This window comes from Mesoplodon densirostris, chromosome 8 (genome assembly GCF_025265405.1).
Source record: "Mesoplodon densirostris isolate mMesDen1 chromosome 8, mMesDen1 primary haplotype, whole genome shotgun sequence".
In the NCBI taxonomy this organism is placed as follows: domain Eukaryota; kingdom Metazoa; phylum Chordata; class Mammalia; order Artiodactyla; family Ziphiidae; genus Mesoplodon; species Mesoplodon densirostris.
Window position 1 is genome coordinate 78,956,819 of NC_082668.1, and position 18,255 is coordinate 78,975,073.

Sequence of the window (18,255 nt, forward strand, 5' to 3'; positions counted from 1 at the left end):
AAATCTCGGAAAGAATATTTTCCAATTGGCTAACCAGCTAGATTACCAAATCAGTTATTACGTTTCAGGCTAATCTTCCAAGAGATATAGGATACTTTTCATTGACTTGATAACCACGAAAAAATTAGAGGAAAAACCCCAATAATATAGTATGGGAAAAATTCAATACTGTCAGTGTACTGTATTATATGACCTTTAAAGCTTTTCTAGGAATACCTCTTTATTAAAAATAGGATGTTAAGTGATGTGCACCTTCATTAACTAAAGACAAAAGTTTAGCTTAAAAAAAAGTGAAATGTTCATGGTAACTGACATTCTGAAAGGTCTAAAAAACAGTATAAGCAGAAACTGCAAAAGCTATTCTTCTGCACTGCAGGAAGGCACTGCTAGTGAAATGACACCAATGTATATTCAGCAGTGTCTGAATGATGGGAACTGAACCAAGAATAACTATACAAAACCATAAATCATTTATCTACTGTTTAGATGAAAGAACTGTATGTAGATAGGAAGAAAAACTATGTATTTGGGGCTTGTATTAGCACAGCTGGAATCTGTTGTTATTTATAGGTTTGAAAACTAGGTCCTACATAGCTGATAAAAAAGGAAATTACAGTTTCCTGAAACATTCATATTATTTAAAACAGAGTCCATAATTAAAGCATTACAGTTGAACGTTCAGACTTTGTAAACAACCAACAAATCGGTAAGACAGTCAAAGTATAATAAGACTCAAATATTTTAGACATAATCAAACTCAGAAACAACATAAAAATGCACTTAGAATGTCAATGATAAATAAGCACACAATAGGGATTAGAAAAAAACACAACTGGAAAATGTGTACGTTATAAATAAGGTGACATCATGAGTAAAAATACAAGTAAATAAGATCAATTAAATAAAAAGATGAAAACGGTAGCGCTTCTGATCACAAGCTTCACAAATGTCTAATAATTCATGGGAAATAACAGAATTTTTGTTAAGTGATGAGCTTATTTCTCTTCCAAATTTAAGAAAATAAAACAACAAAATTTAGTCACTCACAAACTAGCTTGATAAAATGAAATATACAAAATAAGAATCACATAAACCAGCACATGATGAATTTCTAAATGTATTCAAGGGCAGTAACTGCATGGTAACAACATTAATCATATTCAACTGAAAGATTCTAATATTTCAGAGGATATACTGAATCTCAATTTGAACATAGAAGACAGCAGAATTTTAAAATCTTGCAAACTTGATAGAGCCACATACTTCACGAAAATTCACGGTAATATAAAAATATAATGATTAAAAACTGTAAATGTTTTAAAAGAACTTACCATGAAATACTATTTCAATATAAAAAACTTTACTATACTAATATCCATTAAGTAATTTGCATGTGTTGATTTAGTCATCTGAAATGCAGACAAATTTAGAAGTGGATAATATTTAAAAATAAACTATTTCTCATTTTAAATTCCTAGTAATTTCTTCCTGTGTGTCTTCATTTATTTAGTAGGTGATTTAAAAATTTTGGCATTTTGGTTACCCTTTTGAATAAAACTAATTATAGAAAATTTAAATTTAAGTTATACAAAACGTACAACTTAAACAAATGAGGCCTCTAAAACAAGGCATAGTCTCTGTTCACTTGGCAAAAAAGTATGCTTATACAGGCATACTTTTATTACCACTAAAGACTCTGTCTTGTAATTGTCTATTTATCTATCTCCTAAAAACTATAAGCAACATAACATATACTACGTTAGTATATTCCTCAGTGCTTGGCCTACTGCACAGAACATAGTAGATGGTCAAAGAACTTTGTATAAGAAATGAATGAGTGAATAGTTTATGTAGGCTAGGGAAGTTATCAAATTTTTTTCTATACAGTGGAAGTATCAACATTATTGAAGTTGAGATGAGTAACTCTTTATACCTGTTAAGCATGTTTTTAGTGCAGAAGATATTTGATTTTAATTATACAATAATTACATTGTGGTTTAGAAATGCTCAAAAGTAATTAATACTTTATATATCAAACTATATCAAATATAATAAACTATGATAAAACAATTTTAAAAATTTAAGGTACTAGCAACTATCTATATTACTATTATCTATTTTAATTTTTTATTCAGCAATACTATATTTCAGCAAATACCTATTGAATACTCATCTTGCTAAGCAACCATGCTCAAAACTGACTGAAATAAATTCCTATTAGTATTTTTAAAGCAAATGTCAAGACTTAGTTTAAGACTTTGTTTTAACTTTCTAGCCACATTACTATCTCCTCTCTGAATTAAAGAAATAATATGACTCAAGAAATAGTACTTGAAATATATACTTAGCCATCTTTCCATTCTACATATCTAATTCAAACAAGATACTTGTTTCCTTTTAAAGAAACACTGGACAAGAGTAAAAACAATGATGGCTACCAATTACATACTAATTAGGTGTGCTAAACACTGCATTCAGCACTGAACATGGCTTATCTACTTTAATCTTCACAAGAACCCTAAGAGGCAGATACTATTATTATTATTGTTATTGTTATTCTCATTTTTCAGATGAGAAAACTGAGGCTGAGAGGTCAGATTACTTGTTCAATCAAGGTCACACAGCTAAAACATAACAAAGCCAGATTTAAATTCAGATCTATCTGTCTCTGAATTATGCTCTAGTTTTTAAACTACTTTCTATAACAGTAAATCATGCATCCTTAACTAAAATTTATTAAGGTAAAGTTAATCACTGGAAACACATTAAAGTTTAGACTTTCAAAATAATATAACAAGAGAGATTACAGCATGTCTGTCTAAGTTAAACTTTAATTGGTGTCTTACTGAACTCCTGAATCCTCATAATCTGTAGGATTTGGGATAATTCTGGTCTTCCTGCCACACAAGTGGTGCAAATCTATGATTGTTTTAATGAAATATGAAAAAAATAGAAATTTAAGAGCCAGGCTCATCCTACTTATAAATGCAGAGAAATGAGAACTCAAAATAAAAGTATATTCATTATAAGAACTGGACTCTAGTTTTCCACTGTAAGTTAAATATTTTTTAAAAAAATCAAATAAAGCTGAGAATAATTAATCAAACTCTATACTTCCCATACATATACTTTTCTACTTCAATAAAAAGCATGAGAAAAACCTGGCCTAATTACTTACTTTTGTGGCAGATACCTATTTTTCTAGCTTAACACTTGAATACCTAGTCAGTTGTGCTGCCACCTAGCACACAGAGTGTGTTTTATTTTTTTGCACAGGATAAAAAGGACTGAGTTAATTATTGCACAAGAGCTTTAATATACCAGGCATAATACTATTCTTTTTGTTCAAGTTAATTACCAAACTACTGCTTGAACATTTTCAAGCTTTCCTCCTTTCCTTGAACACTGTTTGTAACAGATGTTTACCTGGAAAAGACGCTAGTTGGGGGTGTGCAGCTAAGGCTGTGGGTGTACCAAGTGTCCCCAAACCACCAAATTCTGAATGCCCTGAGCTGGCTGAATGCAGACCAAAGACTGGGTGGCTGACCACTGGGAAGGCACTCGACACTGTGGACACGTTAAACAGGTGATCCCCAGCTGTTCTGAATAAATGTCCTGGGAGGGAAAAAAACACACTTAAAGTTGTACTAGAAAAAACAGATGAGATTTATCTGATTTCAGCGTTCATAGTGGGTTAAAATTTACAATAGTTTATCTATTAAATTTTTATTATATCTTTTTTTTTGCATTTCTGTTCTTCAAACCCTGCAGAATGTTTCTAGAAACATGAAAGTACTCTAAAAATAATTAAAACGAATGGTATAACCTTATTTACTTTGAATTTTGAGATTTGAGAATGATGCTTTAAGTACATAATTTTCACTAATTGTAAAGTTTGACCTGCCGAAGTGAGGCAAACTTTCTGCTAACACATGCACATTAATATCTTATCAAAAATTTTTACTCATAAGAAGGAAGATAAAAACATCTAGTTAATACGAAGTTGAAAATCAATAAAATAAATCCAGAATCTGTCACCAATTCATTACTCAAACTGTCATACACTCTAGGCAAAGAGCTCCTACTTTCCATGTGCCAGAATTGAAGCTATGTTCTCCATCTTTTAGGTGAGGAGAGTTGATACCAAAAATGGATTATATTCTAGCCTGATAAGGCAATGTATACGACAGCATAAAGATTTAATAAATAAACTTATTAATTTATTTCTAAATGCATCCAAGGATGGTTATCAATATAAAAATCATTTTTAAACATTGTGATAGAAAGTTCATATTCAATCCAAATGTGTGGTTTTTCAATCTCTACGTTTACTCTAAAGAGAATCTAGTACACTAAGTGTCATAACCCCAAGTTGCAGTGTTATACCATCAAAACACAACTTATTTTTCATAGTTTGTAGGGATTTGGCAGAAGATTTGTTAATACTTGGAAATCTTCTAACTTAGAAAACTTTTACTCCCGGGAAATAATTAAGTTTCCCTGGCTTGATACTGTGAAAACAAAATATAAAAACCCACACTCCAGGCTATCTTAAGAATTTACTGCATGAAAGCTATTGTAATCTGTGTTAAAATAAACATAAGGCTTCCTTATTATCCTGTTTATATCAGACCTGACTAGGCACTGCAATATAGTTTCAATATAATATGTTAAAAGTAAATTAAAAAATACAACTTAAAAATAAGTATATTTTTGTTATCATTTAGTTATCAACAAAATCCCTCCTTTTTGCTTTTTTATTCACTGAAAACTAAGAGGAAGTCATCAAAGAGGTCACAGTGTACTCTCATTGACTAATATAAGCCCTATATTCTTTACTGAAATAACAGTATATTTTTCATTGAAGTAGTAAGATTTAAATAGACTGTATCAAGTATATCTTATATTAGCCTAGAAGGTAAAAAGTTCTGATTGAGGGTTGAAGTCCCACTATAACAAAGCAATAAGTAGATCTCATAGGGAAGATCCTCAAAGTGCCTTTACAAGGAAGGCTCGCAAAGAAACTGAGGGAGAACAAGGGAAGGATACAAACTTGAGTATATTTTCTAAGTCAGCCAATCTTAGTTTTTGTTCATCAAAGCCTAAACAGAAAATCTGTGAATTTGGTACTTTTGTGTAATCAGAGTTCTAGACTGCAATTAGCACTGAAGTTAAGTCAAAACAAAATAGGGCATGCTACTGGAAGAAAGGAGGTTACTCAAATATCACTATTTTTAAGACTAGTGCTATGGCACCAGAAAGATTGTGTAAATTTTTTTTGTGGAGGGGAGAACAAATTCTCAAAAACCCAGCTAGTTTCTCTAAAAAAATGAGCCTGTAACATTAAGAGCCAGTGTTTATTTTCACATGTGATTGCCTATAAAATCCCTGATTCTCACTAATCAATTCAACTTCCTGAATGACATGTCCTTAATCAAATGTTTTGTTTATAAACATACTATGATCTGTTACATTTCCTTCTACATCAGTTTTCTTGACAAGCAAGTTGAGCTAAACATTCAGTTTGTGAATTTTAGAATCATTTTTCATTTATATTTTATAAAATAAAAATTCTTAAATTATATTTGTCAACTATATATATGTAGCAGTGACTTAATACAAAAAGTTTTGTGAGGTAAGCTCAAAACTACACAAAATATTATAAAAATTCAGAACACATTAAAATTATAAAGGATCAGAAACTGATAGAAATACTTGCTAGTAAGCAGCATTCTTAGATGTATAGTTAAAACATTAATTTTCTAAATGTGAAGAAATAAATGAGCTTAAACCTTGGAGTCTCATGAACAGAAAGCATGAGTAATACCTAAATGAAGTTGTCACTCTTGCAGCAATGATTTAAGAATCGATCTTACACAACTTGATAATTTAAAAAGTTCTTTTTTTTAACTCTAAAAAGAGTGATATCTAGAAAGAGCTGAATATAAAATTTCAACAAAATATGAGCTTTATTCACCATAGATTCAAACTGGGGGAAAAATATAGTCTTGTTCACAGAGTTATATCTATGCCTAGCAAAATTACGAAGAAGCTACCTTACTCTATTTTCTTATTCTTTCTTATAAAACTTTTGAAGATAATTAAAGCATAGAAAGTACCCAAGTGACAACAGAATCGATAGGGCCTATTCCTTGTTGGTAAGAAAAGGTTCACGTCTGTATTTAGTAAAGAATATCAGGCCCACATTATAATGATTACAATGATACCATGCATTATTAAAAACACACATTAGAGATTTTCTTTGCTTTACATGGGTAAAGTTATACAACAGAAGGGAAATAATTTCATATTACATTGAATAATCTTTACTAAATTTTGCCTTTATAGCAAGAATATAGAAGTCAGTGATACAAAAAAGTGTATCTTTCTCATTAAAAGGCTCTGTAATACTACATATAATTTTAGTATTGTTTTTGCCACTGCCTTAAAAAAAAAAGCCAGCTACTAATTCCATGTAAAAACCTTCCAGAATTACTGTTCTTTATTCAACAGTTTCCATAATTCAGACATTTCATGAAGATATCTATTAAGCACCAGGTGCTATGTTTAGTAATTAGGATACAAGGATGAATAAGACATAATCCCTAGTCTTAAGGAACTCAATGGTTTGAACATAATTGAAATAGTATAAGACTGTTTTTCATACCACAATGTACAAAACAAGTTAGTTAATATTTTAATATTATAAACTGGTACTGTCACATACAGGACTTAGTAACAGATCCCAAATACCTAAAACAGTGTCTTGTACGTAGTAGATATACAATAAATATCTGTTGAGTGAATTGATTACTCATTAAGAGCAGAAGAGGCACATCCATGGGACTGATTCCAAAGGGCTTCATCAGAATAGGAAGTTGTCCTGAATTTTCATTTAAACTTGCAAGGGTGCTTCTTACTAGTTTCCTTTTGCCTTACATGTCACCAACCCTGAGTCCTAATTTTTTTTTTTAAATTACCACTTGGCCTTTTATTTCTCCTTGATTCCATTTAGGCCACATGTTGGATTTGATCACATAAAATTCTACCACCTCCAAGATCTTAAATTCTTAAATTTTACTCTAACCATGGTTTCCACATTTCCATTTCTTTATTTCTCAGCATGACCGTTGGTCTCTCTCAGTCTTCTACCACCCCCTTGACCCTATCTATCTCCTTCCTTCTCAATCCCATCTCAGCATCTCTCCTTGTTAACCTTGAAAGAAAACTCTTACACTTGTATGTCTACTTCCTCCTCACTTCTCAGAATCTTTAATAGCTGTGACAAGTCCAAGCCTCCCTTCCATTTTGTCTGTAAAAGAACTTAAGTTTTCCTAACCACTAGATTCCATTAATCTTTGCTCTTCTCATTTTTAACCTGTCTCTATAAATCTGGCATTGCTGATTACCTCTTCCTTATTAAAACCCATGTTTACCCTTAAGCTCTGGGTCATGGAACTATTTTGATATTCTTCTTAACTATATTTTTCCATAATACTACTCTCCACTTTATTGGGTTTTCTTTTTTCTAAATGTAAGATTCTTAAAGATTTTGTCCAACTGTCTCTTTTTTCCTCTTTATGCTTTCTTCCTCAGTCATTTCATGGGCTTCTACTATTTTAACTATCACTTCTATGTGCATGAATTCTAAACTAGGATTTTAACTCCCTGAGAGCAAAACTGAATCTCATTCATCTTGGTAATCCCCAATACCTGGCATAATCTGAAATATAACAGGTGCTTAATGAATGTTTCCCACTGTTGTATTTTTGGGCACATTATTTCTTCTTCTTCAGACCCTCCATGCTTACATAACATGCTCTTTGACTTCTTTTGCCTTTTATAACCTTAACTATCCTTTCATAATCATCTCAAAAATATATTGCCCAAGAAGTATTCCTGAATCTCCCAGACAGATATGTTTTGGACCTCCTTTGAATATTCATGATTATTCACAATCTTTCATCATACCATTACTAGGGTATAAGGTTATAAAGGAAATAATCATTTCTTAATCATTTTTATTCTGTACAAAACACTGCATAAAGCAAACTGTTAGCAGTTGCAGGGATAATACTTCATAATACCTGCTGTGGATAACTCTAAAAATATATCTCACTTTTTTTCTCTGTTCCAATTATAAAAAGCATTCACAATGTTACTAAAAGCTCTTTGGGTAATTAAAAGCTAATTTAATGACATCTATGTTGGCTTTAATCTTGTTATACAGCAGAGGATGCTGTTTCGGTTACACCCTTTGGTTTCATTGCCAGGACAATGCCCTTTGCCTTCTCCAACTGTCTTGAAACTTCAAGCTACTGTTCACAAGGGGATTTTTGATCACAGACTGGAGATGACTCAGTGAACTCTACAACTACATTTAAAACAAAGCATATTCTGTATTAACAAAAGAGCAGAATATCTTCTTATAGGAAACAAAAGACAACACAAGCCAAACCGGCTCTATTAGATTTATGACTACAAAAATAAAATTATTTGGATATTATCATGCCCTACTTTTGGAGAATTAACTTTTCTCTACATTAATATACCTAATATCAGAAGATCCTCCCAAGTAAAAACCTGTTATGATTAAAACTCTTCAATTTTGCTCAAAGAACACATTTGCAAACTGATAAATTACATCATAAAATGAAAATAGTTTTAGAACACCATAATTATTCTTTTTTACAGACATTAACATTCAAGCATAGTTTCAATATTATAAATGCAACTTTTATTAGTTTCCATTTTAACTGACAGGTAACAATGTGCACGTACTGCATAATGAAAATATATGTCTGTAATGTCTAAATCCTCAACTTACGTTATAATAAGCTGACTACTTTTTAGCAGAGCTTTTCAGATTGTACTAGCCAATCTATATGTAAGTGATTAAAAGCAGTTACACAAAATGCCAGTGTCTCAGTAGCAATACACGGTAACTGCAAGTGTCTTTATTAATATTAATGAACTTCACGCAATGACACAATAAGGGTATTTTCCCCCCACAAGAACAAAATAATGTAAATACTGTACTAATGTCTTGAACCTACACTACCAGTGGACAAATCTCCTATCAATCAGGAAAAGTCCAAATAGCAAATTAAAACAAAATGATTATAAGGGATAAGTATCCTAAAGCATCTAATCTTTTTTAAAAAATCAAGGAGACTGCTTACTATGATAGAATTCTACCTATGCTGTTTTTTGTGTGCTAAAAATGTCTTTACTTTTTCACTGCTACACAAACTTGTTGCAACATGTCTTCTAACTCTTATCTCTAGTTCTTTAAACTGTTAGCACATTTTACAGCATTGCAAAATCAGCCTCTAGTATATAACCTGCAAAGTATGGTTAATCATCAAAAATGGTAGCACATTCAAATACAGGTTACAAGAGTACTTTAACACTAGTAATAACCGAGTGTAACAAACAAAGTGAAATTACTGTAAATTAAAGAAATGCTCAAATTATTGGCCCATATATTAAAATTCTTAAACATATTAATGTTTAAATATTCTGAAACTCACAATGTACAAATTCTACAAACTTGAACTTTGATTAAAGAACAAACAGAAAGGATTCTATAGCTAATGGTGACAAAATATTTCCCCCCAATAATCTTCATTTCATTCCTTTATTCTCATAACTTTTTTAGTAGTTAACCTTTACATTTTAACATTAAAAAAGCATGGTATGGAAATAAAGTCTTTCATTTTATTTTTAAGTATTTGCTTTGAGATTGTTTTAGACTTAAAAGAGTTGCAAAAATAGTACAGAGTTCCAACTTCCCCTATGTTAACATCTTATATGATAAAAAATAATTTTCAAAGCCAAGAAGTTAACTCCAATTAATTAACTAAAATAAAGAATTTATTCGGATCTCATTAGTTTTTCCACTAGTGTCATTTTCCTGTGCTAAGATCCAATCTAGGATCTCACATTGCATTTAGTTACTGTGTCTCCTTAATTTTCTCCAATTTGTGACAGTTCCTCAGTCTTGTCTTTCATGACCTTCATACATTAAAGAGTACTAGTCAGGTAGTTTGTAGACTGTATCTCAATGTGGGTTTGAATGATGCTTTCTCATGATTAGAAGAGGTTAAACATGATTGGGAAGAGTACCCAATGTGTCCTTCTCAGCACAACATATCTGGGGTCTGTGATGTTGCTATGTGGTGCTGGTGATATTAACTTTGATCGCTCAGTTAAGTTAGTATCTGCCAGGATTCAATATAAAGTTACTAATTTCCTTTCAAACAGTCTTTTCATTAGAAAAAAAATAATAAAAGTCTAGGTAGCCTTGGGAACAAAATCTACTACTCTACATAACACTAAACATGGTGAACAAGATTTTGATTCAGTTCAGCCAATGATGTATCAATCTTCAGGCAAATGACTATTCTTCAAAGATAGGATCAGCTGCTCTTTTGTAAAAAAGCATTTTTGTTAGTTCTAATGAAAGAATTTAGAGTTCACAGATTAAAATACTAAAATTACACTATATTTTATATATATTTCTATATTCAAATATAGATGTACTTTATTTTTATAATGAAATATAAAAAATAACAGTGAAAACAATCTAATTCTAAAATCTTATTTTACTTATGTTTCAATAAAGAGGTCTTAGTTTTCCCATAATGCACAAAAATTACTAAAACCAACTTTGAAAAACACACCTTTCATTGCTACATAAACTTGTTGCAACATGTCTTTAAACTCTTTTCTCTAGTTCTTTAAACTATCAGTGTATTTTTACAGCATTGCAAAATCAGCCTCTAGTATACAACCTGCAAAGTACAGCTAATCATCAGAAATGGTAGTGCATTAAAATAAAAGTCATATATTAATTTGCTGGGGCTGCGATAACAAAGTACCACAAACTGGGTGACTTAGAACAACAGAAATTTATTGGCTCAGTTCTGGAGGCTACAAAAGTCTGAAAGCAGGGTGTGGGCAAGACCATGCTCCCTCTGAAGGTACTAAGGAAGGATCTGTTCCATCCTTCTCTCCTAACGTTTGGTAACCTCAGGCATTTTTCCTATGTCTTCACATGGGCTTCTTTCTGTACACATCTCTGTGTCTAAATTCTCCCATTTTAATAAGGATACCAGTCATTTTGGTTTAGAGCCCACCCTAATAACCTCATTTTCACTTGATTACCTCTTTTAAGGACCCAATTTCCAAACAGGTCACATTCTGAGGAACCAGGGATTAAGACTTCAACATATTTTTGGGGGAAGGAAGAAACAATTTTATCCATAACCCTAGGTTCATTTTTAAGATTACTTAATTGATTTGAAGGCATTACCTTTCTTTAGTAATTTACCTATAAAATTCTAATTAAAACTCTGAAGTTCTACTCATGAAAGTTAGGTAAAGACTTCCCTAGTGGCGCAGTGGTTAAGAATCCGCCTGCCAATGCAGGGGACACGGGTTCGAGCCCTGGTCCGGGAAGATCCCACATGCCGTGAAGCAACTAAGCCCGTGTACCACAACTACTGAGCCTGCACTCTAGAGCCTGTGAGCCACAACTACTGAACCTGCATGCCACAACTATGGAAGCCCGCACTCCTACAGCCTGTGCTCTGCAATGAGAGAAGCCACTGCCATGAGAAGAGCACTCACCACAAGGAAGAGTAGCCCCCGCTCGCCACAACTAGAGAAAGCCCACTCACAGCAACGAAGACTCAAAGAAGCCATAAATAAATAAATAAATAAATAAATACATACATACATACATACATACATACATACATACATAAATTTAAAAGTTAGGTAAAATATATTTCAAAAATACCTGGTGCCTTGTGATCAAACCCTTCATTAAATAAATCTATTGAAAGGCAAAAAAGCTAGACAGTTGAACATTCCAGGGCCTTTATTTGTGACTTACAGATATCTAGAATATAGACAAGTAAGAAACAATTATTGTTATAATAGTTCATACTATAATATAAATACTCAAAGAGACTAAAACTTTGGCTTTATATCCAAACCCTCAAGAATAAGCCTATCTCATTCTCTTGACGATTCTCTATTGACTGTAAATGTAAGCTCCATCTTTTAAATAAAAAGTTCTAATTAATAACTTTGGATTTTCAGGGTTTATTTATTCAATGCCTCATCAGTAAGGTCTGATCTTTTAAGATTCTTTACCCTGTGGCTTATAATGCCCATCTCCAACTAAAATCGGCACAGTTATTTGGTATTACCAGAGCAAAGCATAATACAGCCTAGAAAACTTATTAATTAGAGTAAATTTATCATTTAATTAGCAAGTCCTATTCCTGCAAGTTCACCTCTCCTTCCCTCCCTTTCTCCAACAATTGTTTCTTGAGCATATATTTTGTGCCAGGCACTGACTGGATACGTATCAATAAAAAAACCGTATGGTCCCTGCCTTTTAAATGTAGAAGAAGGGACAAATAAGTAAAACAACACCAAATCTATAATTATAAACTGTGAAGAGTACTATGGAGGAAATTACTAGGTGAAAAAACAGGTAACAGTAGAACAATAACCTAGACACTATGAACAGAGGAGACTTCTCTAATTAATGTCTCAGGACACTTAACCTGAGACAAAGCATGAAAATCAGCCTTATGCAGTTCCTCTAAGACAAAGAGAGAACATGGTTGAGACCCTGAGTTGGGATTCGATCATGGAGGGTATATCAGATAGGTTGAAAAGTACAAAACATCCAGCTCAAAATGGCTAAGTGAAAGGTAAACATATTGATTCACATCACATAAAAGCATTTGGAAAAGGCACACTTCAGATAAAGAAGGTTGGCTGAAAGCTTACTGGGACTTAATTTCTCTTTCATCTCTTGGCTCTACTTCCTCAGATAGGCCCTTCCTTTTAGGTTTGTGGGACAAAAGGGTATCCTCCCTCACCAGTCCCAGTAAAAATCCCAGAACGGAATCTCTTTGCCTTTGATTAGTCTCATGTGTCTTCCTTAACCAATCACTTAACCATCGTTGTGTGGGAAATATGATGTTTGGATTGGCTAGATTGTGTCACATGTCACCCCTGGAGTCTCAGGTGAAAATTTTTTTTTAAAGAAGTGATTCGTTTTGCAGGGGACAACTTCAGGTAATGGTGGAGTAGTAGTGAAGTGGCTACACAAATCATCCACAGAAAATAATTATAAAAATGTGATTTAAAACAACAACAAGGGACTTCCTGGTGGTCCAGTGGTTAAGACTCTGCATCCTCAAAGCAGGGGCCCCGGGGGTCCAATCCCTGGTCAGGGAACTAGATCCCACATGCCGCAACTAAGAGCCCACATGCAGCAACTAAAAGATCCCAAATGCCACAACTAAGACCTGGTGCAGCCAAATAAATAAATAAATATCAAAAAACAACAACAACAAAACTAAAGATACTGGAAAGCATCCAAAAGCAGAGAAAAGCCAGGGGAAAGTTTAACCTGGAAAAAATGGTAACAAGAAGGGGCGAGAAGTGTGACTTTGTGGCTTTCTGGTCTGATACTGCTGTCTAAACCTCACAGCTATAACTCCAGAAAACAGTGGTAGATGAAACAGCAGGCTTATCAACTAAAGGTGCCAGAGGTCAGACTTCAGGGCTAAGAAAACATCAGGAAATCAGGAAATTTAAAGGGGAAATCTTGGCAGTGATCAAACCACAGGAAGAAGGAGACTCAAATTCAGAGATTAAACTTTCCAAGTTCCTAGCTAAAAGTACACTGTGCATGGGCAACACAAAACAGCCAGGAGAGAACGAACAGAAAGACAGAGCTACACACAGCAGATCTGTTCAATTTGATGTATTCCTTAATTGAGTGCATACCTTCACCATGATTAGCTTAGACAGCAGAAAGCCTGAAGTGTCAGAGAACAGAGTCGAAAGCTGGCAGAGCAGCTGGAAATCAAGGGGTAATCTTAGGAGCAAGGAAACCACAAAGAGAAAGAGATGCATCTCTGCCATGTAGTTGGCTGACCCAACAACTTTCACAGGCACAGAGGAGACCCACAAGGGGCCAGTCTGCAAAAGTGGCAGTGGGAAGCCAAAAAACAGAGCACATATCATTAGCATGTTTTTTGACCACAATAAAACTAAAATGGACATCAACTGAAACATTTAACATTTAAATGTTAAGTTACTGACTTTTAAACAACCCATCAGTCAAAGAAGAATTCACAAAGGAAAATAGAAAATATTTTTACTAGAATGATAATGAAATGAAAACTATCAAAATTTGTGGGAGGCGGCTGTATAGTTGTATTTAAAAGGGAAATTCATAGCATTAAATGCATATATAAGAAAAGGAGAAAGGTCTAATATAAATGACCTAAGTTTTCTCTTCAAGAAATTAGGAGAAAAGATGAGGAAATCCCACCCATGGAAAAACAGAAGGAAATAATAAAGAGCAGAAATCAATGAAACAGAAAACAGAATATCAGAAAAAAAAAAAATCAATGAAACCAAAATCTAGTTTGTCAAAAAGATTAATAAAATTGATAAAAGCTCTAGTCACAAAGGAAAAAAGAGAACAAATTATTAATATCAATAATGAAAGAGAAGATATCATTACAAATCCTACAGACATTCAAAGGATAAGGTACTATTTTTTAAATTAATTAATTAATTAATTAATATTTTGGCTGCGTTGGGTCTTTGCTGCTGCGTGTGGGCTTTCTCTAGTTGCGGTGAGCAGGAGCCACTCTTTGTTGTGTTGCGCAGGCTTCTCATTGCGGTGGCTTCTCTTGTTGTGGAGCATGGGCTCTAGGCGCGTGGGCTTCAGTAGTTGTGGCACATGGGCTCAGTAGTGTGGCTCACGGGTTCTACAGTGCAGGCTCAGTAGTTGGGCGCACAGGTTTAGCTGCTCTGTAGCATGTGGGATCTTCCTGGACCAGGGCTTGAACCCATGTCCCCTGCGTTGGCAGGCGGATTCTTAACCATTGTGCCACCAGGGAAGTCCCAGGATAAGGTACTATTTGGAACAACTCTGTACCTGTAAATTCAATGACTTAGAGGAAATGGACAAATTCCTTGAAAGACATCACTAACAAAGCTCACTCACAAAGAAAAAGATAACCTGAATAGTCTTATACTTCTATTTTAAAAGTTGAACTCCTGGGAATTCCCTGGTCCAGTGGTTAGGACTCCATGCTCTCACTGCTGAGGGCCCGGGTTCAATCCCTGGATGGGGAACTAAAAAAGTCCCACAAGCCACACGGCGCGGCCAAAGAAAAGTTGAACTCCTGATTATCTTCCACAACAACATTAAAACAAACGAACAAAGAAACAACAATCTTCCAAGCCCATATGACTTCAGAGTGGATTCTACCAAACTTTTAGAGAAGAAATATTACCAATTTGATACAAACTCTTCCCTAAAAAAGGTTTTTTAAGAAGGAAGGACTGGTCAATTGTGTCAATTCTTCCGAGAGGTTGAGAGAGATGAGGACAGAAAAGTGACATTGGTGTGGACTGAGATATACATAAAAGATGAGGAAAAGGAGAAAGCAAATACAACTATGTATTTTGAGAAGTTTGGTTATAAAGTGAGGCAGAAAACAGAGTAATTGCCAGAAGAGTGTTTGGGGTGAAAGAGGGAAGGGTTTTTGGTATGTATTATTTTTTAAGATGGGAGATACTATGAGCATGCTTTTATACTAATGGACATGATCCAATAAATACAGAAAAATTAATGATACTGTATAGGAGGAATGGAGTCCTTGAAAAGTTTTTTGCAATCTTTAAAAAGAATTGATAGGTATTTGCTTTTGTGACAGTTAAGAGCCATATCGTCTTGAGTTAAGCATTTATTTTATTTGGTTTAACTTATATTATTACATAGAATAGTATATCAAAAGGGATCTGTAGTGAGTATACATGAGCTACTAGATGTATTAATGAAATACTATTTTTTTTCAGAAGAAAAGAACCACTGAAGTTGGAATAAAGTTCATGTATAGGTATCAGGAGTTTATTATAATACAAAGGTGGGGAGATATGGCAGGGGGGCTATCACCAGATGAGCTAAAATGGATAGATAATTGGCTCATAATTTAACATGTACCCCAACCTCCTTTTAGTGTACCCTCCTGTGATGCAGAAGCTGAGCAGCTAAAAAGTATATTTACCAGTCTCTCTTGCAGCCAGGGTTCTGGATATAATTTAGATTCTGCCAATCAGATGTATTTGGCACTGAGTTAAGCTGTTAGATTGGCAGTATATGAGGTATGCTTTTTGCTGGTGCAGATCTAGCAGGCAGCACAGAACAGCCCTGGAGCCTGTTATGTCAGTGGTTCTTGATCACTGGGTTGCAGCTGAGGTGGTATGATCCATGGAGCCATCAGTTAGAACAACGGTGTCCTGACTGAACTAGAGGTAATTTCCTTAAGCAGGTCAATTCAACAGTAATGCTCTGAAATCACTCATAGGGGTCAGGGGTCAGCTCCTCAATAATTTTATAAGTACCTGATTCCTTGTATTAAATCTTTCTGCTTAAAATAGCATCAGTGGTTTATGTTATCTCAAGCTGAACTCACTGATACATCAAACAACAATCTCAACTGGTGATAGTTCCAAAACCCAAAAGGCAATTCAGTCTATCACAACTGGCCTGGTATCTGATAACCATATACTTTTCAAAGTAACATTAAATAAGAGATAAGTGAAATCTCAAAAATATATATGCATAACCTTGGAGGTGGAGGACAATTTCTTAGACAAAAAGCATAACGATAAATAAAAATACTGGTAAATCTGCCGACATTAAAATTGGAAGCTCTTTTCATCAAAAGACAATGTAGAATAAAAAAAAGACACACCATATGGGAAAAGCTATCTCCCACAAAGATAACTGAAAGAAGGACCAGCATCCAAAATATAAAAAGAACTCACAAATCTGTAAGAAAAAGATGGACAACCCAATAGAAATATGCACCAAAGCCCTAAACAATCACTTCAAAAGAGAGGAAAACCCAAAAAGCTATAAACTTATTAAAAGGCACCTTAATGAACACTTCATATTCATCGACAAAAATCAAAAAGTCTGGCAATGACAAGTGTCAACATGAATGATAAGCATCAGGAATTATAATACACAGCTGATGAGAAAATAAATTGGTACTACTGGTAAAGTTGAAGACATCTTCAAAAACGTATGCATATGCATCAGGATTCATGTATAATGATGGTCATGACATTGTAATTGGCAAAAGTTGGAAACAACTCTAATATTTACCAAGAGTATTTACATGGATGTACAGTCCATTCAAGTGCAACATGCAAAAAGATAAATGACCCTTTTACACTTTAAAATGTATTCTTCCTTCACATTTCTCATTACATCACCCTTCTCCCAGTTATCCAAGTCATGTCAGGGCTTCTCTCTCAATCTCTCCCTCAACATCCCTTTGCCCAAATCCAGTCATTATATCCCATAAGAATCTACTCCCAAAATATCTCTGGAACCTTGTTTCTTTCTTCATCTCCAATAACTCCTTAATTTTGGCTCTTATCATTTCTCACCCAGATAAATTTAAGTACCTTCTAATGGTCTTCTTTGCCTCTAGTCCCATCCTCATTGCAAACTGACGCTCTACATGCTGCTAGCATGCTAACATTTTCAAATCATTAAAATCCTTCCACTTGATCAAGTATGAATAAAAATAAAGGTTACAATTTGCTAGGCACCTATTCTATGTCAGGCATTATCTCATTTATCGTTATAAAATGGGTATCATATTTATTTTATAGATGAGGTACAGAAGTTCAGAAAGGGGTAATGTACCCAAATTCACATAGCTAATAAGTGGACAAGCCAAGATTCAATTTCAGCGCCTTTCAATTGCAAAGTCCTTGCTTTTAATCAATACATCATTCTGCCTAAACTCTTAAACATGGTGCATGAAGTTCTAAATGATCTGACCTTAACCTACTCCCCAGCTTGATCTCCTGTCCCTCTGTTCCATTTAGCCATAGCAGATACTGGCTATCCATTCTCTCCTTATTCCTAACTAATAACCTCTATTTTCTTCAGGATGGCAATATGCTCAGCTAAAAACTAATTTTCCTGGCCTTCCTTGAAGCTGAGATTACCATTCATATAGTTCCGACAAAAGAGATACTAAGTGGAAATCTCTGGATGGGGTTTCTGGGAAAGCTCTTTAAAAGGGGTCAAAGTAAGCTGGCATACAAATTTTGCCCTTTTCTACTCCACCTTCTTCCTTCCTGGAAAACAGGGCTGTAGGTGGATCAGCCTTCTAAAAG

At 34.0% G+C, this 18,255-nt stretch overlaps 1 protein-coding gene across 18 annotated transcripts in view; it reads right to left on the bottom strand.

The window, feature by feature from the left end:
- The window catches only part of BAZ2B (bromodomain adjacent to zinc finger domain 2B), a 375,982-nt gene that overhangs the window by 109,935 nt on the left and 247,792 nt on the right, over window positions 1-18,255 (bottom strand). For 15 of the 18 annotated variants that reach the window (XM_060105770.1, XM_060105769.1, XM_060105771.1 and 12 more), the window contains one exon: window positions 3,427-3,615. The exons of the other annotated variants lie outside the window; for them this stretch is intronic. In XM_060105770.1, the coding sequence (XP_059961753.1) occupies window positions 3,427-3,615 (189 nt within the window). The remainder of the gene's footprint in view (window positions 1-3,426; window positions 3,616-18,255) is intronic. 18 annotated transcript variants of the gene reach the window in all.